At 41.7% G+C, this 27319-nt stretch overlaps 1 protein-coding gene across 1 annotated transcript; it reads left to right on the top strand.

The window, feature by feature from the left end:
* Positions 1 to 5171: 5171 nt before the first annotated feature.
* Positions 5172 to 26456, top strand: T265_04283 (hypothetical protein; the record flags this gene model as incomplete). The annotated part of the gene is made up of 4 exons (XM_009168982.1): positions 5172 to 5357; positions 13464 to 13618; positions 19965 to 20215; positions 25436 to 26456. 4 exons carry the CDS (start codon positions 5172 to 5174, stop codon positions 26434 to 26436), a joined length of 1593 nt encoding a protein of 530 aa, XP_009167246.1.
* Between the last annotated feature and the right edge of the window lie 863 nt (positions 26457 to 27319).

Genomic DNA, 27319 nt, shown 5'->3' with positions numbered 1-27319 from the left:
AAAGGATCCAATGACTAAAAGCAAAGCTTTCTAGTGCAGCATGTGCAAAACTTACCAAAAAATTGACAAAAGTAATTTATTCTGACGTATGTCAGTTGTCGGTTGAACTTGAAACACTTCATCTTTACCAAGCGATGTCAGACTTTATTCGGAGCAGGTAGACGTCGCCCGCTTCAGGTGGATTGACGGTGTCGATGATAATTAAAATATAGCATTCCACCAGGCACTCAGATCAACCATGTGCGCAACTGCGATAGGTCGAACTTGGATGTGTTGTTGTAGACCATGAATACTGTCCGAAAACGGCTAGCGAGCATATGAAGTGGTACCAACAGGAACGTTTCGCACACTCCACTGTTTGTCCGGATTACCGCCGTTTGTGCACAACGATACTAGACACAGGCATGGTACGCTGCTGATGTGAAATCGTCCAATGCGAATGCAGCTTTCCATTGATCAACCCTTCCCGTCTCTGTTGTAGTTTGTTAAGCCACACGGATAGCAAGGTAAACTGACCACTCTCGTTAATATTCTACGGCTTGTTCCTTGTCGTAAGCTGTTGGAGAAATCTTTGATGAGGTCAACCTTACAGCTGCTTGGCACTTCAAACATAAATATGTACGCTTCGTAAATAATGCCGGTTACTGTAGATCACCAAGTCAAGGTGATGGTGTGGGTCACTTATGAACAGTAATTCAGCGAAATACACTCATTTGCAAACAAATTTGGCTTTGCACCTGAAACCCAGCTGAATCCCTCGCTTATACTGTTTCCAAGCAACTGAATGTGCTGCACCATGTTGATGGAAACTCGGGAACCGCGTTTGGGTTCCAGTAGAACATAAGGTTGACGGAAACTCGGGGACTTCGCCTACCTGATGAGCCTCAAGAAGGGCGAAACCGCTCGTGGACTGTCGAAGAGTTTTCAGCAACCTTACCAACTGAAACATGAGGTGGCCTGGTGCAACACATTCAGTTGCTTAAAAACACCCTAAGCGAGAGATTCAGCTGGGTTATAGCTGAGTCAATTAAAACATAAATTTGATGATCTCCAAGAAGGGCGAAACTGGTCGAGGGCTGTCAAGGAATTTTCAGCAACCTTATGAGTAGTGTATTACGTCTTGACGTCTGGTTTATTACCAAACATAAGTCCTCTGGAGGACTCAGTGTAGCGAAGTTAGTTTAATGCCATCATAACTGAGTAGTTCTTTTGAATTTAGTATTACTGATGCTCTAATCTGTAGATGTGTATTTAATCTTAGTATTCTTGGATTGACCGATCCACGGACAAGCTGAGGAAAATGTGGGTGTTGTGGCAGTTGGCAACATGGCGACATAAGTTGATAAGTCACCTTTGCTTTGAGTACAGATGGCTAAAAAAATCACTTCACTGCTCACTGGTGGTGTATGAAGATCACTGATCAAAAGATCTGAGTTACACTGCGTACTTGCGCTCTTAAATCAATAACAAGGACATGATAACTGAGATTCTTCCTAGTAGCGGAAGCCAGAAACCGTTTCCTGTAGGTCTCGCTGGGTAGGAAGATCGATACAGAGAGGTGTTAGTTACTGAGGAAATAGATAAAGTCGCAGATCTCAGAGCTCCACTCGTGGAGTAGTGGATTTGGCACACGATAAGTTGTTGTGCTTTTCGTCTTATCCCATAGCCTCCATATCTTCAAACCGTATTCTTCGTGTTAAGAACACGATCAGCTACTCATATTACTATAACACACTATATCAAAAGAACTTTTGTTTCCACGGAGCATCTTAGTTGTGATTCTATTAGGGTTGATTGTTGCGCATTACACTGGACCCAAGAATCTGAATCAAGGTTAAATTTCTGGTTAGTGCTGAGTTTGCTTGTAGGGCTAAATTGGACATTTCATAACTTCCTCCAAAGGGATCCAGAGATGGATCATAGCCGGATGCCTCTGAAAAGAAAAAAAAATTTTTTGTTAACATTCGTCTCTTGGTAGAGAACATTTCATTTTCCAACATATTTTCATGGGAGTGGGTTGCTATCTGAAGTTGTGAACCATTCTTAGGAGAACTTCCTCAATGGTTTGCCATGCCCAGAAGCACATAACTATTGTTCACAGAATGTAGGGATTCTGACGAATTAAACAACGACATTTTGAAGAAATCCAATCATGAGGATGCTGAGTATTTGTTTCGTGCATCCTTTATAATGTCTAGTGATTAGCAATGAAAAAGTCGCCTAGCTAAGATGGTTCGGCTTGAGAGGATACAACATCTTTGTTTGTTGTATTATCAGCGTTTGCCATCTTGTGTTTCCAATCTGGTCATATGTCCAACAGATCTTGTTCTAGGGTTTTCATTTAGTTACTAAGTCCCTAAGTTGAAACCTTCTTTGGGCACTTCCAAACAAGATGAATCGTGATTTGCTATTAAGCAGAAGGTTGATAGCTAAAGCAGCATTTTGGTTCGCTCGCTGAGCTGAGCGATCGGATTCCAAACGTTTCGTCATCAGTCGAGGTGATATCACCATTACCTTCTTTGGGAGCGGAGTGGAGCGTAGCGGTAGGCTGTATGGAATAGCGGTGCTTTTGTGTTTTCATACTTGCTGCTAGCCGGGACCGGAATTGAATCACGACTGATTGTTCGACCGTGGTTCTCTGTCCTGATTGTTTGGTGACCAAGTGACCTCTAAGATTGGCCTCTCTTTAAGAAAAAACCATTGTTACAAGGTTAAAACTTAAGATGCTTCCTCAACAGTTTCCTCAACAGTAACTGCAGCGTTACTATAATCGATCGATATAGTCAGTTTTCCCGTAGATAATGCACGTTTACTCTGTTTATTATACCATTTTCGTTCACTCGCACCCGATTACTTATTAGCAGGATATCAGGTGGGGATAGATGACAAATGTAGCTGGTGTAGAAAACTGGTAGATAAGGGGACAGCTGTGGAGTTCCTGGTTCCTGGCACCATATACGACTTAGACTCCATATTCTATGGGTTAAAGCATATATGAGAAACCCAGAAATTACTGGCAATCTCATTGATGTTATTTGTGAGGTAATTAATATGACCAAAAGTACAGCTTGCTTTCTAGCTTAGGGCGGTTGCCATATTTCTCCATCTTCAGAGATGAATTCGTGTCAGTTTTAATTCGCATTAATTTGGCATCGATTTGGGACGGCATGCCAACTGAAATTGTTGTGTTGAGTATTTCGTGACCTAGGACCCTTATGTTTCAAATCCTCTGAATATTCAGACCACACTGATCACTTTCAGTTAAATAAAATTTACAAATTAGACGTGGTTGAAAGACGTTTGGACTCAATGCGTACTGGTCAGATTATTGTGTGAATCAATGGTCTCAGCCCATGCATACTCTAGGTTGCCTCTAAAGGTGATTTCAAACAGTCGGTGGACTAACATGAGCATCTAGTGTTTAACGTCTAGTGACAAGCTACAGGCTTTAAATCTTGGAAAACTGATGTACCAAAGCATTCAAACATTATCAATGGAGCGAAAAACTTATAAACAGGTTCGCATATAAAAGTTGTTGTTTCATGTTTGAAGGGATACTATCAGCTGGACTATTTTGGCATTTGTTTCAATAAACACATCTTGGCCTACCGCTGACGTTGCAAACTCTAGCAAGGAGTAAGGACTTATAGAGGAGAACGGGTGATGAACATATCTCTAAGGAGACATTTTCAGCTCCTTGCCTTTTAATCCGCTACCCGGAAATCAGTTGTTTAAAGTGACCTGCAGCGGGGCTTTGTCAGAATCAGGGTATTTATTTTACGTTTTTCTCCTCTATACGTCTCCTAGTAAATCAGCAGGTCGACACTTCTAGCTATTTTTAAGTCTATAGCTTTACAACATCCCATGGGAAAAATGAAGATGTTTGTGTCCGAAAACTGGATCTACCACATAGTCTTGCACTTTGGGTTTAAAAAAGTGAGGGGCGTCTTGGGGCAACAACAGTCAGTGTTTCCGATCGATATCGTTACTCCGCAGTTGAAACTCCTCAGGACGAACCATTCAAAAGGCTGACAAGCAAAGGCTCAACGTTAGCTAAATTGAACATAAAGTGCCTATGGTTTTCAAGAAAGAAGAGTGCTGATATTACACTTAACTGGGAACTTACTGAGGCTCATGTAACAGATACTATACTACACACTACAAAATATAATATAAACAGGTACAAGTTGAATGAATGGGATTCTAAGCTTCATCAGTTCAGTTTATCCTCAGTTTATCCCACACTGTTTTCTTACTTAGAAGCAAATCAAATAAATGTGATGGGAAGTAGGAGTTCGTCAGCGTCGTACATCAACTACCAACAAAATCACTAGCAGTCTACAGTTCATTTTGCCGACCGGTTCGAGAAATGACATAACTTCTGATGAAAAGTATTCATAAAATAAAGCGTCGTGTGAATTTCTTGGCGAAAGAGGTAGTTCCTTCACGTGCATTCTTTCAACAGTTACATCGTTTGCCCTTTTATAGAGCCGAAAAACCCAGCAAGAGATGGATGATCTTTGCTTTAATAGTAGGCATGTACCCGCCGGACATTTCACATGTAAGACGTCCTCGTAGCTACTTTTATCGCCACCTCATGTTTGTCAAGCAATCACCGCAAGCAAAGATTAATATTACAAACCAACGAGAGGAAACCATATTCCGCTCTCTGGCAAAAGATGCCACAGTTACGAAAATTAAGAAGAGTCTGTTCGTCAACTATGGTCTACTCACATCCTGTGGGCGAAATAGTGACCGCTGCGTATTTTAATAACTTCCCTATTTGGTGTAAAGCGGGTAGACCTTTGTTGTTTTTTGTGTTGTGAACACAGTACTTTGCACTCCTCACTTAGCATGCCGTCCCTTCATTTAAGAAAAACTGTACAGAAGCCCCCTATCATCCAATTAAAGAAGAACAAATTCACTCACGTGTAAACGTGGCGTATACCAACGCATCCACTGGCTAATGTATCTATATTTTCAGCGATCGATAATCACATGATTTTCGTGCAAAACCTAGGCCAAGACACAAGTAACGTTTTTCACTTATGAGTATTCATTACCGCCCTGCGTTAGTCAGGCGTGGATAAGTGAATTGCTTCAACAATGGCAAGCAGAAGCACACTCTATATCAGAATAACATATTTTTGTCAAGCTTTCGGTAAGGAAACATGCAGCCAACTCAAAATATGTTTGTAGTATTTGGCTCATTTGGAGTCTATTTGAATCCACTTTTATCTTCCTACGGATTAACATCAATGCAAATAGGAGTTGTATCATTCATCTCCAATGGTGTGGCCACCTTTTCGCGTATCATTTTTGGAATCATTGCGGACAGAACAAGGAAGTATCATCGAGTAAGTCGAGAATTTATTGACACAATCGTGTCGTTGGTGCACTTTCCGCGATAGCACGTTCTCTGAGGTCGGCTCTGAAACTATACTGAAATGCGAGGCCGAGCAAGCTTTAATTTTAATGTTATAGGAGTATTCACTCACATATTTTTGAAATCATTGGCTGATAGTTTTGACTCGGACAGTGACAGATTGGAATATAAATATTGCGCGTTCTAGTGCAGGGACAAATCTGTGAAGTTCCTCATTCAGAAAAGCTTACCGGTGGGCGTGTCCTGAGGACTCTGTCTAATATTGATTTCTAAGGCAGATGAAAACTGTTCCTTCATCTCTTTGTAACACTACGTCAGTTTATATTTGTAACGTATTACTCATAAGGTTGCTGAAAATCCATCGACAGCCCACGACCGGTTTCGCCCTTCTTGGGGCTCGAACTTTTGTCTACCGGAGGTGGATGAGTTTATATAATCCGCAGATTTCATATATGACAAGAGTTTTTTGCCCAGAGGAAACCCACTAAAGTGACCAACATAAATTAGCTTCTTCATGGAGCCTCTGTTTTTTGTAAACCAACAAAAATCGAGTTAAGGAGGCCCAGAATAGTGTCCGGCTGCGTGGAAAACCACTCTGTACAAATGTGCTGTAATTCAATCTTCGCCTATGACAACAGATGTGAAGTACTCATGCACTGGATTCAAATCGATGAGACGCCTAAAAAAGTGTGGCAGAGCCATGAGCTGCTTAGTATTATACGATGGTGTTTGAGTTTTGCACAACTTATCAATGAATCAGATGAACGGGTATTGGTTAAACCCACAAGAAAAGTACGGTCTTGGTACCTGCAACTAAGACTAACCAACCAACGGGCCAACAATTCAGCCATAAATGTCGCAACCCTCTCTCAAGAAGAATACAATGTACACATCAGGACAGAATGATGCCGAGGAAAAAAACGAACTGTTCTGACCCGGTCCAAAAATTGTTTGCAACAGAAGCCTTGGAATGCCATCAGGATAGCTGCTTTCGAGAATGCTTACCAGGCTTATTAGCCGTGGTAAAAGAATTCCTACTGTGCGTAGGCTAACTTGTGACAAAAATAACTTGTTTAACATCCCGATGTTCTTTAACAACCAGGCGTTTAATGTACGTAAGCTCGATTGCATCGAAGGATAGTAACGCTGGCAAAGTACTTCTTCCATCTGAATCAGGACCGTGATAGGAAATTTCGCTCACAATCTTGTATATCTTGGTTACTAAACAGCTCCTTAACCGATTCTGCGGAGCACATGCAACGCGAATGATTTTATCTCCCCTATGATAATCTACCTCGGTCCATCGATTCGTATGGCGTAAAGGAATTAGGAATGACCTCAGTATTACAGCACATGAAACGTGATGAATAATATCAGTATCACCTAGGTGCCAATAGTTGGTAACAAAACAATAGTGTTTGTAATGTGAGGATATTTTGGAATTTAAATCAAGATTTTGTTCTCTAAATGAGGCTAACCTATGCTGAGAAGCAACTTACAGCTGTTACATCTTGACAAGAATCATCATCGGTGCGAATCTTAAAAAATTCCAGAGAGGCTTGAATATATGACCTCCTCCTCACTAGTAGTTTGAAATACACATGGTTCGCCAATTCATGTGTTTTCACTACATTGGATGTGTATTGGCAGTACCCGACAGCTGAGGCAACAGCATGCCGGATTAAGCCCAAATCCAATGCTTTCATATATATCCACCGTTGCCAGGATGACCTTCATCCACTAGGGTGTCTTAGCCTCATAATACGTGTGTTCACTTTGAAGCTAATGACTTCATTGTCGATTGTCTTATGATAGTCATACATTAACGGGACAGCAGGAACCATTGAACCATTGCACCTTTCATCCTGATACTGCTCCGGTTGCTGGATGGAATTTCAGCAAACATACCGTGGAGCCTTTTACGGGAACCAATTAATAACCGTTATCAGCTGGCCCTGCCAAACGTCTCTAAAGATGGATTCTTATTCTCCTAAGGGGAATATCCAGGTAAATGTTTTACCTGTCAGCAACCACAATGCTCTTTTTCCCTAAATTGGGCAAACAGGCGTGGTGAATTCGGATTTTGAAGATGAATATATCAGGTAATATTACTCTAAACGTGGTTGAGTAGGTCCTTCCGAAAGCACAACACCTTGAATTAGCTCTTGGTGATCATAAAATTATCCATTTTTGAGCAGCGCAGATATCACCTTTTGTGTTCATTGACCAAATAAAGACTGACTTGTTGTAGCTGCAACCATACTATCTGCTTTAAACTTTTCCTTACAAAGCTTAATGTTCACTTTCAAACGGATTCACCCACAACCTGCAGTTGCTTAAAGGTGATTGACGTCGAAGGTAATAAAACACATATTTTCGAACAAAGTTCTCAAGGAAGACGTTTAGGTTTGCTATAGCGAGAATGTCCTGATATATCCAAAAGATTTTGGATTGAACTTCTGAACATTAGGCTCAGTAAAGTGCAATACGTGGCACTCTCATAACAACACAATCCGTTCACCATCACACCTTCACCCCGCTCCGGAACTTCGTGTCTAAAACCCATGTGTTAGCAGCTGGAGGCATCTCTGAACTCACAAAATGACAGGATTTGACAGTGAAATGTTGGAATCATGTTAGCCAGTTACGGTATCACCTATCCACAGCGCCTTTCGTTTTCTATGCCACAAAGACACGAATTAACTTTACTTTGATCGACGTCCCACCTAGCATGTCGCAGTTTATGGCAAGTCGACAATCGAAAAAAATGCTAAATTAGTCCGAACCCGCAACATAAACCACCGGGTTGGACCCCATCCACAGACAATAGTCTATACTAACATAAGGACGCTGTCATATTATCGTGTAGTTTGTAGATGCCAACGTGTTTTCAGCATTTTGTCCAAGCCAGTATAGCACAACGAGACCCCGAAACTATTCAGCAGTTCAGCTGTGTGTTGGGCCCAAAAAGTGATGGAGTATACTTTGAAACGGCGCTTGATGATGCATCCATTTACGTTCGGTTAGATGAGGTCTGTTAAACAATAAATTTTAACTAAACAAACTAACGCGTAAAGTTTCCAAAGATCTATGCGTCAGATTTCGATAAAAACGAAGTTTGTGTGTTATTTAATGGATAACTTTTGCCACAACCAATGGCCGGTAATGAGAAATTACTCTAGTGCATTCACACCCTTCGTAAAATCTGCAAACATGGATCAGTAGTTCGGAATTTCGGGCGAAGAGTTTAAAATCGACCTAGTTGTTCATATTTGAGATTTTATTTTTTATCTTCACAAGCTGATTATTGTTTAATTGCTGCTGTTTCAAGGTCATGTGTTCTACATCTACCAAGACTAAAATAAATCCTTCATTTGTTGAATCCCGTTACGAGAGCATTTCGACAAAATTTTTTGAATTTACGGAAGTCAAAAACCGCGCTAGTCAGATTGTAACCCTTGGATTTGTTGACCCTGAGAAAATGCATACTTCACCTTTCATAGCTTGCTTGCTTTGTTATTTATCAGAGTTTTTACTTAGCAAACAGCTCTAGACTATAGGAGTAACTCTTCTTCAAGATATCTGCCTCCACGGTGATATTGACAATGTTAGCATTACACTTGCTGAATGTAAGTGCTTTTTTGTTGACTGCTCATCTCACTTCCTCGGCAGAGGCATCGTCGTCAAGCTTGTTAATGGTGCAGCTGAACGAGCGGATTAATCGACTATCTAAATGCAGGATATCTCCTGCGCTTGGCTGGAGATACTAAATGATACAACAGTTAGCTGTTCATGCTGTTAGCTTCTTCCCAGATTATCTGGCTGAATGTTGGGGATGTGTCGGATGTTTGCAGTACGCCAGTCATGGGTCTCCCCCTGTCACATTTTCTCTCTGTTTTCAGTGTAGGGCCTTATGCAAATTAATTGATATGGTTGTACGACATTGAAGCACCAGGCTTTTTTGGTGTTGTTGCCAATGATGATGGTGAGTCGTGGGATGCGAACGCCACTTGCTAAACACCAACCAACCCACAGCTCTCCAGTGTCTGAGCTTGTTGAGTGTGCTGATATCTTTCTCGCCGAAGCAATTTATTTATTTGGATATTATTCTTTATAACTCAACAGTTTGCTCGAATGGACTGGATAACTTGCTACCTCCTTTGGAGGGCAAATTAATTAGCATTTCACTACTTGGGTTGGTGTCACATTTAAGCGTCTGTTTGAATAACACTGACATCATCGCCAAAAAAACGCCTGCCCAATTGGTTCTTCGGGCTATTGCACCCTGGTCCCCTATCAAAAGCTGTACTCAAAAGTGAAACACAGTTTAACCGTTTGACCATCCTTGTGAGCCCTGAAGCAACCCAGTAAATCAGCTCACAAAGAACAATACTTACTTCCAAGGATCTCTAAACTTCAGCACATTGTCAACATCTGACTGAATAGTACGACTTTGCTCTCAACCTACGTTGCTTTGCCGAAACAGCTCGCACCAAAAATGAGCCCCGGCAAAAGAAAGAAGTGACATTCAGGAATAGGTGACGCCCGGAAATTAAGTGACCATTTGATGAATAAAGGGTAGAATCAATAGGCTGAACATGATTTACTGTCTACAGTTAGAGCTTTGAAACAATAACTATCGTGACATATACCGAGCACTTCAGCGCTACGTGGTGGTTGGTCCAGAAGTCGATCAAAGCTCACCGGTCTAGACCAGCCCAGTAATAAATTCGCAGACCTGATACACAGCAGCTATTTTGAAGACCCCTGTAGCGCACACAGCCGGCAATGTCTTCACTGCTACTTTAACAAGAACGAAAACAACACCGAGGCATGCTCAAGGTAAAAAAATTTTGTAGTCCTAACCTACTGTAAAACTGACAGTTAAAATTGTGTGCCCATTGCGGACATCTTTAGTCAGTAATCCTTCAGAGCATACAACACCGAGGCATGCTCAAGGTAAAAAATTTTGTAGTCCTAACCTAGTGTAAAACTAACAGTTAAAATTGTGTGCCCATTGCAGACATCTTTAGTCAGTAATCCTTCAGCGCAAGAACATTCGACTGCTGCATGTCATCAGAGATATCTCTTGGGCCTGAGAGATGGAAATTGAAACGCAGACTTTAAAATATCCCACGCATTCGCGTTTTTGGAGTTTTTTCACTGATACTGGATGTTCTTGTATGTATATTTTATTCGGTTTTTCCTGGACCTGAGAGAAAGACCAAAGACGAGTGTATTCTAGATTTTTTAACTGCCTTTAGTAGGGTTGTTCCAAATCTGTTTTTTCGTTTTTTTGTCGACGGACGGACAGGTCAAGTTTGGAAACCGAACCAAACCAAAGTTCATAACTTCTACTAGCCCAAAAAGGCGCCTTTCCTTCCCTGTTCCCTTTTGATTCATATGTCAATCGCCTACTTTTTCTGATTCTTTCTATTCGTGTAAACAAACCGATTTTGTGATACGTTTGTGACTATGGCTCTCCGGAAGCAAACAAATCGGATCAAATAGAATTTCTGGGTCATCCTTCGTTACCAGTTCGAAATCTCAAGATGCACTCTCCTTTCACTTTTTAGGTAAGTGTAATCAAATCCCACGGAAGAGTGGCCATCACTCCCTTAGTCATTCCACCGAACATCTTTATTTGGTCAACTCATATTCAGAATATTTTTTTTCCAAAATCGAGCGATTTGCACTCAATATTTTCAGGCCAAAAACATTATTCCTTTCCTCAAACACTAGACGCAAACTGTTATCTTTTTTCCTGACTAAATATGAACGTGTTTATTGGATGCAAACAGTCCCTGTATCCGACTTTAGCTCAGCCTCTATCTACTTCCAACCCAAGCTAGGGGGTAAGGGTTACCGCCTGTCGAGATTCCGTAATTCCCACCGTGACCCTGTGTCTGGTCTACCCGTGCACACCATCTCCCTCAAATCGCTTCCTCTAGTTTGCATTTCTGTTACCTTATCTATTGCATGCCTGTTTCGTGTATCTACTGAGTATGTGCACGCTAGACTTGTACCACTGGTGATGCTAAAAATGTTTCTGACTTCGCGTGGATCAGTAATTATAAATGCTTATACATCACATAGGTGGTGAAATGTGACAAAATTATGTATTAATCACATGGATGAACCAGGAAAACGCATCATCAGACGCTTACTGAGCCTAGAAAAGTTTCGGAATGCATTTGAGTTGGTGGTAGAATAAAACCTACTACAACAAACTGGTCAGGCACGGCATTTTTCTTGAATTGCTACGAAAGCTTACGGAAACGTGCGCATCTAATTCCGCATTAATCATCCATGTGCGCACTGATGACGGTCGTTGACAAAAACTTTGCGATTGAGTTGTCAAACCCACCGAACAGATCACGAGCAACAACCGAAGAGACATTCCAGGGGCCACACTCATCCTTTTACAGAAAGCAGTCGGGACGAAATGGTATCAGTGATGCTCCCCATTCATAGAATTTTACTTGCAGAGAATTTAACTTAAGATATGACCCTGAGTGAGTATTTCTGTAGGCCTAACATATTGATAATCAAATAAATATGTACTTTCATCATTTTATTCTAGTGCATAGTAGGGTACAGAAAAAGGATGAGGGTGGAAAAAGTTCTTCCCAGATGTACGTCGCGAAACTGTCCACTATTTAGCGAACATTTGGATTGTTTGTCGTAATATTGAAACTGAGACGAGTTTTAGCTTGCGCGAGAATACAAGAGGTGCTTTAACGTTGTTCGTCGGCTTACAATAGTAACACGACTTACCGTAGCAACCAGAAAAAGATGGCTGTGAACACTAGCAGTTTTCGTTACAAAACTGTTTGACTTAACACACTAATCATAAAGCTACAGAATTCTTTACGGCAGCCCATGACCGGCTTTGCCGTTCTAAGGGCTCATCGGGAGTTTCCATCAACCTTATGTTTTACTTGAACCCAAATCGCATGAAGTTAGAGAAATGAACTCAGTCGCATATCACTTTGGTGAAGAAAGGGAGTAGTTCAAAGAAAACGTCGTTCAGAAACTCGTGTTAATCCAACAACAACATTCGCAGAAGTCACGTTTGCGTTTCATTGTTTGGGAGATTTTGCCTTTTTACAGGAGTTACAAGCAAGTGTCCTCAAGTTCATTAGCAAGTCAGTTGACCAACAACAACATTCGCAGAAGTCACGTTTGTGTTTTATTGTTTGGGAGATTTTGCCTTTTTCCAGGAGTTACAAGCAAGTTTCCTGAAGTTCATTAGCAAGTCAGTTGATAATGGAGGCTCTTGATTGCCCTTTGCTATTCGTCCAGAACCGTAACAGTTAACAGTTTTGACAAAATCCGCCCAGTTGTAACGAACTTAGCATCAACTAGAGGCTCGATTGGGTCTCAGCCGAATATCTTTTGCATGCTGTTCCTCTCCAACTGGATGCTCTACACGGAGGCCGCCCTACGTCTCCGGTTGGGACGATCTCTGAGATAGAAGATTCCCAGATAACCTACTCTTAAGTTGTCAGTCCAAGTCGCTCATCTTCAAAGCGTAGAACGATATGAGGAAAGGCGAAACCTGTTTTATAAACGACTGGAGCATGCGTTTGGGGAAAGCTCGGTGACAGTGCCTAACCGATAAGCTTCCAGAGGGGCGAAACCGGTCGCAAGCTGCCAAACATTACTGATAACTTTGTGTGTAGTGTGTTACGTCTATACAATGTAGTAGGATGCTGGTATGTCGTACCAACTAAAACATGAAGCGGCCTGGTACCACACATCATAACCAAGGGAGTTTCAGTCGGGTCTTCCGCGAAAATCAAAGTGGTATGTAACTGGATGTGATACCAGTACACCCAACATACCACCAAGAGGTCACCACCTAGATCAAGTCTTTCAACGTTATCGTATTTTCTCTTATGCCTTGTCACCCCTAAATTTGTAATCATTTCCTCTGTCCGGAAAACCGAACACTTTCGGTCCTGATCAAACGCCATAAGTCACATGAATTACCAACCCAAACAACTTGCATATGCGCTATCCAAAGTGAAATAAGTAAACGGTTACGCATTTTTACGCCACATTTAACTTGTAGGTGCTCTTCTGGTTGACTATAATCAGTGCGGTAGTGGTCCTGTCTTTTGGATTTCTGCCCAGAAGTTGGAACGCTTTCTACGAAGGCAGAATTTATTCAGACGGGACGTTTATCTCAAAATGGATTCGGAATGAAGATGGGGATCCTAAACGAAGGTAAGCATGGGTGAAAAATATCCGTCTGGTCGGGATTTCGTAACAGACATTTTGTGACCAAAAACATGCGCTGCGGTTAAAGCTTAGATAATTATGGATTGTGAGTCAAAAAGTGGATATCACACGACGGTATGCAAAACGCTGGATCTGCCACATGAGATAGATTTACCACATGGACATTCCTCAACTACAGCTGAATGCAAAAAACACCTGAAGGATTTCGTGGTTTTTGGTTGTCCGTAAGTGGCACAGACGGTTAACCTCCTAACAGTAATCCATTTAGTATCAAAAAAGAATCATGTTTATTGCCTCTACCGTCCACCTATTGGCTTAGTGTATTGCTCCGGTGAGGCTTTTTTGCAGTAGAAAAGTTCAGCGGTTGATCCTCTGTTTTCTTGAACTACGGGAGAACTGTTGTCACAGACAGTGTCTGATCAAAAACAGTACTTACCGAACGGTGGATTTCAGATATGGAATCGTGGAAGCTATTTCTTTGTCCATCCACAACGTTTCAGGCCGAATATACTACTGAAAGCGCGTTCAACATGCGTGAGAGTAAGATAAAGTTCCCATGTTTCTCACACGTTGACTAAATCACATAAGCAACTAAACGAATGTAGTCTGGTGCAGGTGCATTCTGTTTGGAGTACACTATTGATAAAATACCAACAGCATGCGATCGGTAAAGAGAACCGAAATAAACAAACAAATAAACCGAAATAAATAAACGTTAAAAGCTACTGTCAGTAGCTAGTAAGTAAATCATTTTGATGCAAACTGAAATGGTGTGTTCTGTGGTCACAAGCTGTGTCAAAGTTCAGTTGGCTGATACTGAGGATGCCATCCTCTTTTTTCGTGTGTAAACAGTGTTCCTAATAATAGTGATGATTTTTGATAAAACGTTTAGCTCTGTTTAAACTTTTACAGAGAGTCGTGGCCTCGAGTTTCCGATCGGTGCAAGTTTTGTACGCATACTCCACAGTAGCTTGATGTAGATGTAAGATTCAAGCGAACTAGGGACGGTATGCTAGTGCATGTTTTCTTCAGTCGAATAGGAAGTACCAAGATTGGTAAGATGCTGTTTAAACAAACGCTCAAGATGTCGACGTGTTTTCTTTACAACAGGAATTGAAGAGACCAAGGAGGTGTCGCTGAAAATCAACTACCTGTTTCGCGTTTTTAGCGCTAGCTAAGTAGATTTAGCATCACAAATTTAAAGACCTAATCAAGTTTTGAATTCAGAACTCGCTTGAACTTGCTTTGACCGCAGACGCAATCGTCCTGTGAGTCCACATGGTACCAATCTGTACCATACCGTTTCGGTTCTTCTGCAATCCTTCTGTCCTTCTAAAAAAGGGAATGTTGCTTGTTATTGCCTGAAAGAGTGTCTCCCTATAGGATTACGAATACCAACTACCTTAGTGATGTTGGAATGTATTCTGTTTCTATTACGGTGGAATTTTACTTGAAACAAAGTAAGCGAACTGGAGACGGACTTAGAGGCTTTCAACGAAATACTACCATCTAATATGTTCAGTTGCCGATTGTTCAAAAAGACAATACGAGCCTCAGTAAAGCCGCGTTTAAATAATTTGTTAACTCTTTCCATGGTACCAAACTGGCGAACTGGAGACGGACTTAGAGGCTTTCAACGAAATACTACCATCTAATATGTTCAGTTGCCGATTGTTCAAAAAGACAATACGAGCCTCAGTAAAGCCGCGTTTAAATAATTTGTTAACTCTTTCCATGGTTAATACCAAACTGTTTCTCGCTCAAGGCGGAAAACGCTTCAGCAACCTTCGGGCGTCTTTGGTAAATGGCGAAATGGTGTACACCTAATATGCAGTTTAGAGTAGCCGAATACTTAAAGAACATCCTACCTTCCGCCAACTGATTCGTAGTACCACATGAACTTGGTGGGGAATGTTTTGAAAGGTCTCTTGGGCTAGAGAAATTTTGAGACCCCCGAGATCTTTACAGTCCCCTAGAAAACCAAACGTGGTTACAGGGAATCAAGTTAATGGACTAAATTCCTCAAATCCTGGAGTGACTTCGTCAGGAAAATTTCGCAGTTTCCTTCCCACTTATAGAGGTATACACGGTGTCATGTTGGTAGACCTAGTAGGATGGCATGCAAGAATTCAGTTGTCAGTGATTTAGAACACCAGAAGTTAGATTTCCCTCAGGTTGAACGTTTACACTCTTTGTTTCGCTCTCCATAAACTTTCACACACCCCACTAGTATTTAGCTTGATACATCTGTCCAAAAAGCTGTTGAATTTCTCTCCATTTATGTGAACAGTTAGTGGTATACTAGTCTTTTTTAAATTGGCTGGTCGACTTGACCTGTCTTCTTTTAAGTAAAATGCTCGTACCTGATAGTTTGTCTGTTATCCAGTTCTGATTTTGGTAACCGTGACGACAATTATAGACAGGCTTACTTCGGTTGCTATGGCGATGATAACGCAGAACCAAACCACCTAAGGGAGCCAAACGAAAAATGTTTGCTCAGGGTTCCGAGGTAGACGGTACAGTACACACAAAGTGGGAGCACCGTACTCAAGTTGTGTACCCATTGGAACCCATCAGTAGTGTCGTGTTAACATACAAATTCTGATTATCTAATGAGGAAGATGTCGGTGCATGTGAGGAAAATTTTGTCGAAGGCCTCTAAGGCTACAGCATAGAGAAGCAACCTCTGATTGCTCATGAGGTGTGTGAATCACTCAACCATGTGAACAACTTGAATGCTGCACGAGGAAGTGACGACCGATTGCTTTACTATGCAATACTAAGCAGCAAAAACGCGCACTTTATAGACCAGTAGGTGCCTAGATTGCACTTAGTTGAACCAAGATCCAGCTATCGGTGGCACCCTTGCACTGAACAACCCTTGAGGCAAAAATCTTGGTTATTGCTAAAAACATGCTTACGTGTGACACTTGTGAACCACGACCGTCATGCTAACAGACGGACTCTTTGGAATACGAAAAATTGGTTCAAAGTAGGCCGGAATTTCCGATACCACAAAAGCTCCCGAAAACACTTGCAACTTGCGAAGTAAAGGAGATTCCTTTCGAGTACTAAAGTATCTCATGGCTTTGGCTGCGCAGTGGCAGAAATGAATTTGGATTTAGATAGTTGGTAGTGTAGCTGTGCTTGCTGGGTCCGAGCATGATAAATCCTCTGACTTTTTGTTGCCTGAAAAGAGACTTTCCTACTTTGAACCACTATTGATAGCGGTTTTTCAACTCCAATGACACTTCTTATGATTTCATCGAAAGCTGACCACAAAAAATCCAAATATTTGATGACGATGGCCTGAACAATTTAACCTTTCGTTTATATCGTTTTTACAAATTTCATGTGTATACCAAATAACCGACCCCAGCATCAGTTAGGAATAACTAGGGAGAAAAAGCGAATTAAAAACTTTTTCACAAAGGAAACTACTCATAAGGTTACCGAAAACTCTTCGACAGTCCACTTGTGAGTAGTTTCTTTTATGAAAACATACTGCCATATCTCGAATATCATGCCAAGCGGAACATGAGGTGGCCTGTCAGTTGTAGAATATCATAAACGAGAGATTCAGTTGAGTCTCTTGTGAAAACCAAACTAATTTGCAAATGAGTGTATTTTCGACTTAAAAACTGTAATATCATCGCCATGCATCACTTACGCTGATTGTCTTTTGAAGCTCCATAGCGCCTCGTGAGTCAGTTCACTAGTTGTCACTTTTTAAGGGTATGTTAACGCCAATTTGAGGGGCATTTCGAACTAGGACGAGCTTGGCGATACATCTTCACAATGGTGCTCCGTTTGAAGATACGGTCTCACCCCACATACACACTTCCTTCACTCTCTTCAGGTTTTCCCCCAATTAGGTTTAGTAAATGTTAATGCAGGATGGAAATTGTGATCAAGCCACTCTATGCTTATTAACGATTAATTAGCCCTGAATTTAGGACACTATGAATTTTATGACAGTAAATTTCACTGTTTTTCGTTTTTGGGTAGAAGACTGATCAAGTAAACCTATGGAACAGCTTTTACATACAGTAAACTACTGCTTCAAAGTAAACCCCTGCAAAAGGAGGTAGATATTCCTGATATAAAAGAACATTGAATGACGAGCTTAGCAGTTTTAAAGTGATTGTTCCAGACACTGTGATATTTATCGCCTTCCGACCTTGCAAGTTGAAGTTCAACTGTAAATATTTTCACCACAATAGACGTAACACCTGTTTTTGGTCGACAAGAATGGTAGCTGGTTGACCTCAGTACATGGACAACCGGAGCGAGATATTTCGTTAACTGCTGACAATTTCTGACAAGAAGTGGTACCCATCATGAACCTGACTCTTTCCTTCTTAAATTAGTGCAGCGGGAAGCTAGGTGTATTTTACTGTGCTCAAATTATTTTCATTTGTATCTGATTCTTATTGGCTTATGACGCTGTTACTTTTTAATCAGATGACGTCCTTTTACTAAGTTTATTCTCAGTGAACTAGCTGACAGCTTTCTGAATTGCCAGATTGTAATAGTCTGCTGAAAGAGTAAACAAAATACACAAGTGCCAAAATGCAGGAAGTACAAAAGATTGTAGTCCGATAGTTTGCTCTGGAAAACGGTACAGCTGATGACTCCGGACCACGGGGACGTCTGCCATGCGATAGCCGTAGAAAAGTAAAATTTGACACACCAGGTGGACAGTGAAAAAGTGACAAATGCCTCCAAAGAGGGTACAGCTGATGACTCCGGACCACGGGGATAGCCGTAGAAAGGTAAAATTTGACACACCAGGTGGACATTGAAAAAGTGACAAATGCTTCCAAAGAAGATGTTGAGAAGCGCATACGTGACTCGGCTCGAACGAAGAGATAAATCAAGGAAAAACGAAGTGAATCTACACCCTGGATTTACCATTATTAGCAAGTAAAACAAAAGAGACAGTCGCACAAAAGGTATATGAGTAGCACTAAATTTTAACATCTTCATCTATCCAGATTAGGTTTTTCCAGTTTTTCAACAGAGAAAAAATGCATAGTGTAAACACTGTGGCCCATTTTGAACGTATATCGGTGAGATTGTCGGCATCTGAATATGGACGTGGATTCACTCCCTCCCAGTTGTCACTACATCCATTTAGCTGAACTGTTGACTAACCGACTAGCAATTTGAAGTCCTCATCACCCCATCACACAAAAATCGTTCTAGATAGCATGTCTAAACTGCATCTGACCGTCGCAAGAACCTTCGTTATGACAGCAGAAAGGTAAGATTAGGATCAAAAATTTCTGGAGTGAGTAGGAACAAAACCGTAAATATTATGCAAGATCTATCGTGTAACATATGTAACTACTGAAGCTCCCATCGCTCTCACCTGAACAGTCGTTTTATTTCTGCTGGCACAATTATTCTGTTGAGTCCACACCATGGGGGTGAAGCACTGGACTCGAGTTTCACTGTTATTAGAGCTCAGCGACCGTGTTTGAGTGACATAATTATTCCAGGACGGAGGATGACTGTTCAATCGATAGTGATATGAGCTCTACAAATCCAGAAAACAACTACAACAAGACCGTAACTGTCAAGCAAATTTCAATCACCGGCTGTGCTACCTGACTGTGAAGTCCTGACGGCGGGTAGTCGATTGTCGCAGTCAAGAAAGTTACTGGGTCGTTGTTCGATAGGTCGGGCAAACCACACTCCGAGCAACTCACCTCGCCCAAGTGTGCACGCGTTCGCCTGTTCAGAAGTAAAAATTCAGGTGCGTCCAGCATGCACTGGCGTAGTCGTGGTAACACAATCACCTGGCATGTCAGATTTCCAGAGTTCAGAGTCCAGCACCGCCAAGGATGTGCACTGCCGATGAGCTCTAATTAGGTGAAAATCTAGTCCAATACTCTGCCCCTTTGGCGTGGACTCAGCAGAATAGCCGCGCCAAGACAGGAGGAAGACTGTTTAAACAAGAGTGATGTGAGCATGAATTCTCCAAATCCCACAACCTATGACTAATATGTGAAAAAGCCCGTCCCACCGAGTGTTAGACATTTTAGGTAGTCTCAACAGCTCAACGTAACAGTTCGCACATTCACTGTGCCATGTTTTGGAGAAACAAGACAATCAACTAGAACGATTCAGTTAACACTAAATTTAATGAACCGATAATTAATGAAATTTAAGCTGAAGGGTCCAAGTTAGTTTACTGGAAATCGTCTTCAAAAAAACTGCCTCTGCAACACCAATGCACATTTATTAGTTTGAGAATAGACCTGTTATTTGTCCAATGGCTTCCCCTTGCAGAGTTGACGTATTCACCAGTGCACTTTCTTTGCAGCTTTGTTACCTGCTGGCCTACTTATCTGCGACAGTGCTTTTCGAATGTGACCACTATGGTAAATCCAGTGAACTTTGTTCTCGGCAGAGCCGACGCCACATCAAACCAAGCGTTCTATTTGGCTGAAACGTCATCGATGATAATGAAAAGCCAGAGCTCTACCGGCCAAAACATACCTGTAAATGTTATCTGTTCAGTTATTGGTCCCAATCACGATCACTTGTGCCATGAACCACGAAACAAAATACCAGGTGAGTACCACAGCGACAGAGGTCAAAGTTTTTTTAAAGTTAAAGGTAACCGAAGCAGGACAACCTGTACAAGCCGTTTCACTCAATGGATGGGAAAGTACCGAATCCAGCTAACCACACCTTTCTGCCCCATTTAATTTAACGAGTACCAGATCGTTAAGATGAGAAAAGGCTTATTTATCCGAACTGACTGAAACATGTCAGAACAATTTTTAGCCAGAAGAAATTTTCACTAGTTTGTTGTTCCGTCGACCGCAGAATCTATGTTCGGTGCGGATCACCCTTAAACATTCCTAAGACTGTCCGGCTTCGCATTTGATGAACTTGTGGTCACATGCTGTTAGGAGTCACGTGACCCGTTAACTGTCAGGGAAGTCGATTAATTACTTTTGGAAAGTCAGTCGCTGAGTGTGCCATGTATACTAAGAGATCGGTTTTCTCTGTGACCGGATGTGCGTGCACATCGATAAGTGAAGTAGACCGAATCACGTCTTTAACAAAAGTAAAACTGTGCAAAGCACCCACATCAGTCAATTTCAGTCTCTACTGCAATTGTATGTGAATGCCTAACTCCGATTACTGCAGCTTGGTCAAGAATGACGAGCAGCATTCAACGTAAACGATAATTTGGTGTTTGAATAGTCAGATTCAACAGTGTTCATAAAAGTTGCAGTGATGGCTTGAAATAGTGTGACTTAGCAATGAAAAATGCATCCATCATAGTACTACACTTCAGATTGCACTAAATAAACGAGTATGCACAAATGAACCCATTATTTAGGCGTCCCTTCTTTAACACGACCAGGATTAAAGCTAGAATACCTTAGCTTGCATCTTGTCTTTTCGTGGAACTCATCCCTTCTGTAAAAGCCTCTTTATGTTTTAGCTTCAATTCTGATTACTAACTTCAGTATTTTGGTGAATGTTTGTTGCTAATTTGCTACTGAAAATCCAGAAAAAGATCACGAGAACAACATGTAGGCCATGTGCATTCAGTCAGGATGAATGCGGAAAGTAATTCCCCACTAAAGACCGGAAGACTTTACGGAGGCGTAAATGGTCCAGTCATATTCATGAAGATCGATTCAACAATGTATGTGGTTGCTACCATCGAACTAAACTTCCACGAAACGGACACGCATGGGGTTATTCAAGTCAGTTCTTCATCGTCTGATTTAAAAGTATATATCTCAAGTGGATACTATTGGAATCTTGTTGAGACTAAAAGGTTTATCAAGAAGTTGTGACTGTTTATACAGAGTCCGCTGACGACTTAGTGAACCGCCTAACAGGTATATCTTAACAGTTTGTCTTCAGGCTTGAGAAGAATAATCCTTGGACCCTAAGTGATCAAGTGATTCAAGCGGAGATATCCGACTGCTCCAAGTAGCGGATAATAATACTCAATCGGATTCAGTGGAAATTGAATAACCTCACAGAAGTTTGCACTGTAACACTGACCTATCTGTTCTCTCATCCGTGCTAAACCGCTTTTGATCGTACAATCCCGGAAACGATCTTGGCGGCTACTCAGGAGATATTTTATTCAGCGGATCAAGAGCTAAACAATTCTATGCCTCGTTCTCAAGTAACGAAAAGATTACAGTTAGCAATGCGAGGATCTCTGTCGATTTGGAATACGAAAGTTGCTGAAGCTATTCCACTCCCACAGACCCAACCAGACAGAAGAAAAGTATGCTCAAACGCTAAAAAACATTTTTCACCTCTGACAGTAAAGTAGCTCTAGTTTGGTTGAGTGTTACCAAGTAGTGCGATTATCGGTAGGCAAATCCCTTAAGTACGATCAAATTATCGTTCCGACACTGCCTCAGAACTGCTCACTTGTGAACAAGAGGAGCTATTCATTTACCTTCGACTGAACTTCAAACTGGTTGCCACAGCAAACGCCGTCCACGCCATCCTTGAAGAAATGGATCCATGCCTCTCTGAAAGATGGTTTAAAAAGAGTGAGACTGCCGACTATACCCATATTCTAGTGGAGGAGGTAACAAAGCTCAAAACATCAAAATTCTAAGCCTATCATCACAGGGTAACGGCTCGGAGATTCGACTCCGAACACATCCAGCTTGTGACGAGACATTCCTGAGAAATTTTGTTTGTCCATTTTAGTGCAGGCTTTCTTGAAACTCCTCAGGGTCTCGCAATAGTTAATACGATATTCGTTTGTTTCTGTGGGGTCGAAGAATGTTGAGCTTAAATCTGATGTCTACTGGCATGATCAATTCCATAATGGTTTTGCTCGAAATGGCGATGAGCGGAAAATCCCCTGAGCTTAGCTTACCATCAGGCGGTCCTTGGGTTGAGAAATAGTGGTGAACTTGTTTATCGTGTAAGAATATCCAGATTTTTTTCGCCTAAATCCAGCTTTTTCACGGTGTCTGTACTTCTCAGCTGGCGTCGCTGTCCGTACCGCTGTTTGACATTTGTTCAGAAAAAACTTGACATCCCAGCTGAAGATATTCTTGCTTGTATAAAGTCCAGCGGCTTTTCCAAACCCGGAAAAAACTCTCACACCAACCTTGTTACTACAGGCTGAACGATTTGAAACAAAGCCTTAACTAGAAGACAAATGTGCTGCTATGAAAGAAAGAGGTTCGTGAAAAAACCTTCTTGGCAAATGTACATGATCATCAGAACACTTTCAGTTCATATTAACTATCGTTTAATACTTTGCTACGATAGCTTGGAGATACATTACTTTCAGCCGACCACATGTAAAGTTTCCTTAACCCTCTGCAGATCATGAGCGGTAATTCAACAGCATTTCGTTTTGCTAGAGTTTGACTGAACCAGTCAAAGCATGTATGGACTTGCAATCAGTAATTTTACCAATAATTTTGCTCTCCATTTTCTTACTTCCTAATTATTCTGAGTCCAGTGGTTCAAGTGCGATTCCAACAGAATCCGATCCAACTATACCCACTACCATGAGCCTGAGTACGAGTCTGCAGTATTTATGGAGTAACGATATGCATGGAATAACCAATGGATAAGTATGAAATACCTGATGCAGCGAGTGCTCTTAGTTCGTCGCTCATCCGTTGGCCGTTTTCGACGTGACTACGATCAAATGCATCACAACAAAAGGAAGCGCAACAATAAAAATATCTGATCTATGTTTAACCGGGACAGCATACCAAGACCACCCATCTAATAATCAATACCTTCCAGTTTCGCCATATTTCATCCAGGCGTCACTCGTTTTTAGTCAATGGTTTTATGCCAAGCAGTTTTTCTACTTGGATTTTGCAGTAATAAAGCCAGCAGTGATACCACTAACGTATGCAGTGGGTTCTCAACAGCCAGTACATACAGCCTGTCGACCAAGGAAAAACTGTGACCTTCATTTATTCCTTTGTAATGTACTACTCATGAGGGTTGCTGGAAATTCGTCGACAGTTTCACTCTTTTTAGGGCTCATCAGGTAGGCGCAGTCCCCGGATTTCCGTCAATCTTATGTTTTACTTGAAACCAAATTGCATGAAATTAGCGAATATACACTCATTTGCAAACCAATTAGTTTTTTTTGTTATTTCATTGCATGTACGCACCCAGTCTTGAGATCGATAAGCCAGTGGAAGCAGCTTAGTTCGGAGGTGATTTTAATCCGAGACACAACATTGGATTCTTATGCTTACGCCAGCTATAGCTTACTTAACAAGCCGCCAAATTTAGCTAACATCCAAACCTGCAAAACCTGATAAGACGAGGTTATTTTCACGCTGGTTTTTAAATCGTCAACAGCATCACCACAATCCTTTTGTTGAACTGTTTATTTATGAGACCATGTTAACATGGTGTTGTTAACTGGTGTTGCGCGTTTTCTGTTTCCAGATAGACACAATTAATCTGAGATAGTGTATTCAAAAGGCTTTGGTTTCTGAAGAATCACTCTACGTTTTATTAAAAACAACCGAATGAAGCCGGGCATTATTTATGCTTAATATTTTGTGAAGCTGACTGAGGAAGCTTCAACGTGTCGTGCCCAAATTTGCACAATTTCTCCTCAGATCTGAGCTATGGATTAACGTTGTTGAAGTACATCTGATTGCGGTGCGTTCCATATAACTATACGGATCAGAAACTCTGCCGCTGCGAGCCGAGGACGTCAAAAGACATCCAATGTCTGCCCACCGATGTCCTCGGAGCATTTCAGGAGTCTGGTGAGAGCATCGGATCAACAATGCTGAAGAACGTCGAACGGCATTCGGAAGAAATAACTCACCCACAATAGCTGAACAGATCACACTGCATCACGCTGGCTTGGCCACGTGCTCCGTATGCCAGCCTGATGACTCCCTCGAAGGGTTCATTTTGAACAACCACATGAAGGGGGAAAACGAGCCAGAGGTGGTCAAACAACGACTTGGCAGCGAAGTAAAAACAGTCGTCGCCAGCAAGCTCATCTGCGCTCGTCATTGCCGTTTCCCCGGATGAAGACCCAGTGACGGGACACATCAATGGTTAGAGACATTGTCAGACGTGGACCAGCCACGCCCTGAGTGACGCTCTTGCATCTAAGCTGTTGTCTTCAATGCATAGTTCACTTAAATGTCCCCTGACAGACCAGTATTTAGACACCAATTTATCAGACCCCGCCTCCAATGCGCAGCTACCCATCCCACCTCCACAACTCATCAGTGAACGACCACTGTACGACAAGTACACGGTTTTTACAGCTGACAGTGATAATGATAATGAAGACTACGAGACAATCAAGTACACTGAAAACTTCGTTTATATTTCAGAGATGAACATCTTGAGACGGTGTCTGCGTAACGCCAGTAATGGAGATTTTGTCTCTAATGTGTGTCCACAAACTATATAACCAGTATTTCTCTACAAATAATATGGCGAATCATTCTTCGAAAAAACTTTTCCTGTCCGATTGTGAATAGTTACAGATACAATGGAATTGAAACAGCAAACTCACATAATGATAGCTTAGGTCTAGGTGATTTTCAGGGTCTGTGTTAGGACGTCATAAGCAAAGACAGGAGTTACTTATTTACCTGGGTTTTGGTTATGAATTGTCAGTATTTTCCCTGTTTTTCACCATCGATTCAATATCGATTTCTGTATCATAATTCGCCTTATGTGGTAACATTTGCCATCAGTATACTGAACCTACGAAATATCTGTGCTGTGCAACGATAAATAAAACCGTACTAAATTCACTGCACCTCTGCTACGTTTCAGCAATCGCAACCACGACAACATTCTTAATAGCTCTCCTGATGCGCTCCATCTTCAACGGTCTCTTCATGCCGACCACAAATTTGCTTGACTCGGTCACACATGCCGCACTGGGTGAGCGCGATGCACATCTCTATGGTCGGTCGCGTGTGTTTGCCTCGCTAGGTTATGCGGTGTCTGTCACAGTGACCGGATTTCTCATTTCCCACTATACTGCATCATCTCGACCGTCTTCTTCATTTCCCACCGTTGTTGAACCCTCACAAGACTATCTTCCGGCAATTATGTTGGGCAGTGCTTTCGCTCTTGCAGCAGCTCTGTTCGGTGGAATGACTCAAGTCTCAGTGGGCGCTAACGAGCTGGAGATTACTCATGTGTTAAAATTGGCTTTCCGATCGGAATTAATGCTGCGGTGTATAGTCACTTCATTCTTTTCAGGAATTCTGCTTTCTTTCAGCAATGATTACGCATTCCTCATCCTCACAAAACATCTGGGTTTGCCCCCATATTTTCTTGGAATCCTTACAACAGTAAACATTTTATCTGCGGAAATCCCTGGATTTTTGTTGTCAAATGCAGTGCTGACTTATCTTGGGGACAATTGGTGCCTTTCGCTTGCATTTTTACTGGTTGCATTGCAGAACCTTGTAGTTGCATTTACCCGAAACTACTGGTGGTTGCTGTTTTCTTCTAGTTTCCTTGGTTGTTGGTTTCCCCTCATGTATCACACACTCCTTGATCAAGCAACACGCGCCGGTCGTACTGACCATGCCAAGGCTGATATAGTGGCCAGCATGCATGGAATAATGAATGCCGTTTTGGTTGGCATCAGTGCCTCTTTTGGAGGTTTGTTCTGGGGAGTTTTACTAGAATTCTTTTCTGGAATACAACTGTTTTTCATCGTTTCCGGAATGGCATTTGTTTTGACACTTTTGGTGCCTCTTTTTTGTTCAATGATTTCCAGGTTTGGGATTGTTTCTGAAAAGCTGAATTTTACAATGTAAATACAATTGTTTGATGCACAATCCAAGAGCGCAGTTCAGTTAGTCAGCTGGAACGAGATAACGAGGTTCGATTACTCTGGTCATCACAGCTTTATTTGCTTATCTGAAGGACGTAGGAAGAAGGGCATTCATACACAAACGGCGGTGTCAGAACAATTCAATGCATGGAACACTAGTTGTACTGCTGCTTTGAGAAAATAAAGAGAGAACCATGCATTGAAAGCATCATCTTTGATACCTGAACGCTGTAGACCATGTGAATCTGTCATGCCTACCAAATACTGATACAGCGGATTTACCGTTCCGCTGCAGTATTTACCGGATTCCTTGAAGTGCACTTTTACTTCAATGTCCGATCCGCGAAGCATGTTTCTAGATGAAGTGGTCGTAAGCACAGCAAAGATCGTTACAACTCCTATCTGTCAAAAGTTTTTTCAACTTTCGAAATTCGGTGAAAATTCAAATTTACGTTCGCATGCATCACAACCTCCCGTAGCTCCATTGCCCCCTATTCAACTCCATAGACTTGAGCTGGTGCTCCTAGCTGGATAGTCTACACATAACAACAAATATATGTTTCATCCTTTCCTGCTTCACAGATTTGTTTTTTTTTCAAAAGTCACTGTAATTTTGTAAGTCCGAATTCACCAGAGCATGTGGAGCACTTATTGACTTGACTCGCGTATTCCGAACTGTTTGAATACAATCGGTATATGTAGCAAAATAAACGGTTTGGTGTCGGTACAGTGAAACGATTGGTTTGCCGTGGTCCAAAAAATCAACACGTACAGATTCTCACATCCGTGGTGCCATCGTGCAATAACAATCAATCGATTGTGACCATCTGAGAAGACCAAGGAACCAGTCACAAGTGAGCAGCTGA

Source organism: Opisthorchis viverrini (assembly GCF_000715545.1).
Source record: "Opisthorchis viverrini unplaced genomic scaffold opera_v5_69, whole genome shotgun sequence".
In the NCBI taxonomy this organism is placed as follows: domain Eukaryota; kingdom Metazoa; phylum Platyhelminthes; class Trematoda; order Opisthorchiida; family Opisthorchiidae; genus Opisthorchis; species Opisthorchis viverrini.
The sequence above is the reverse complement of the archived record's forward strand: the minus strand, read 5'-3'. Positions and strand labels throughout refer to the sequence as shown.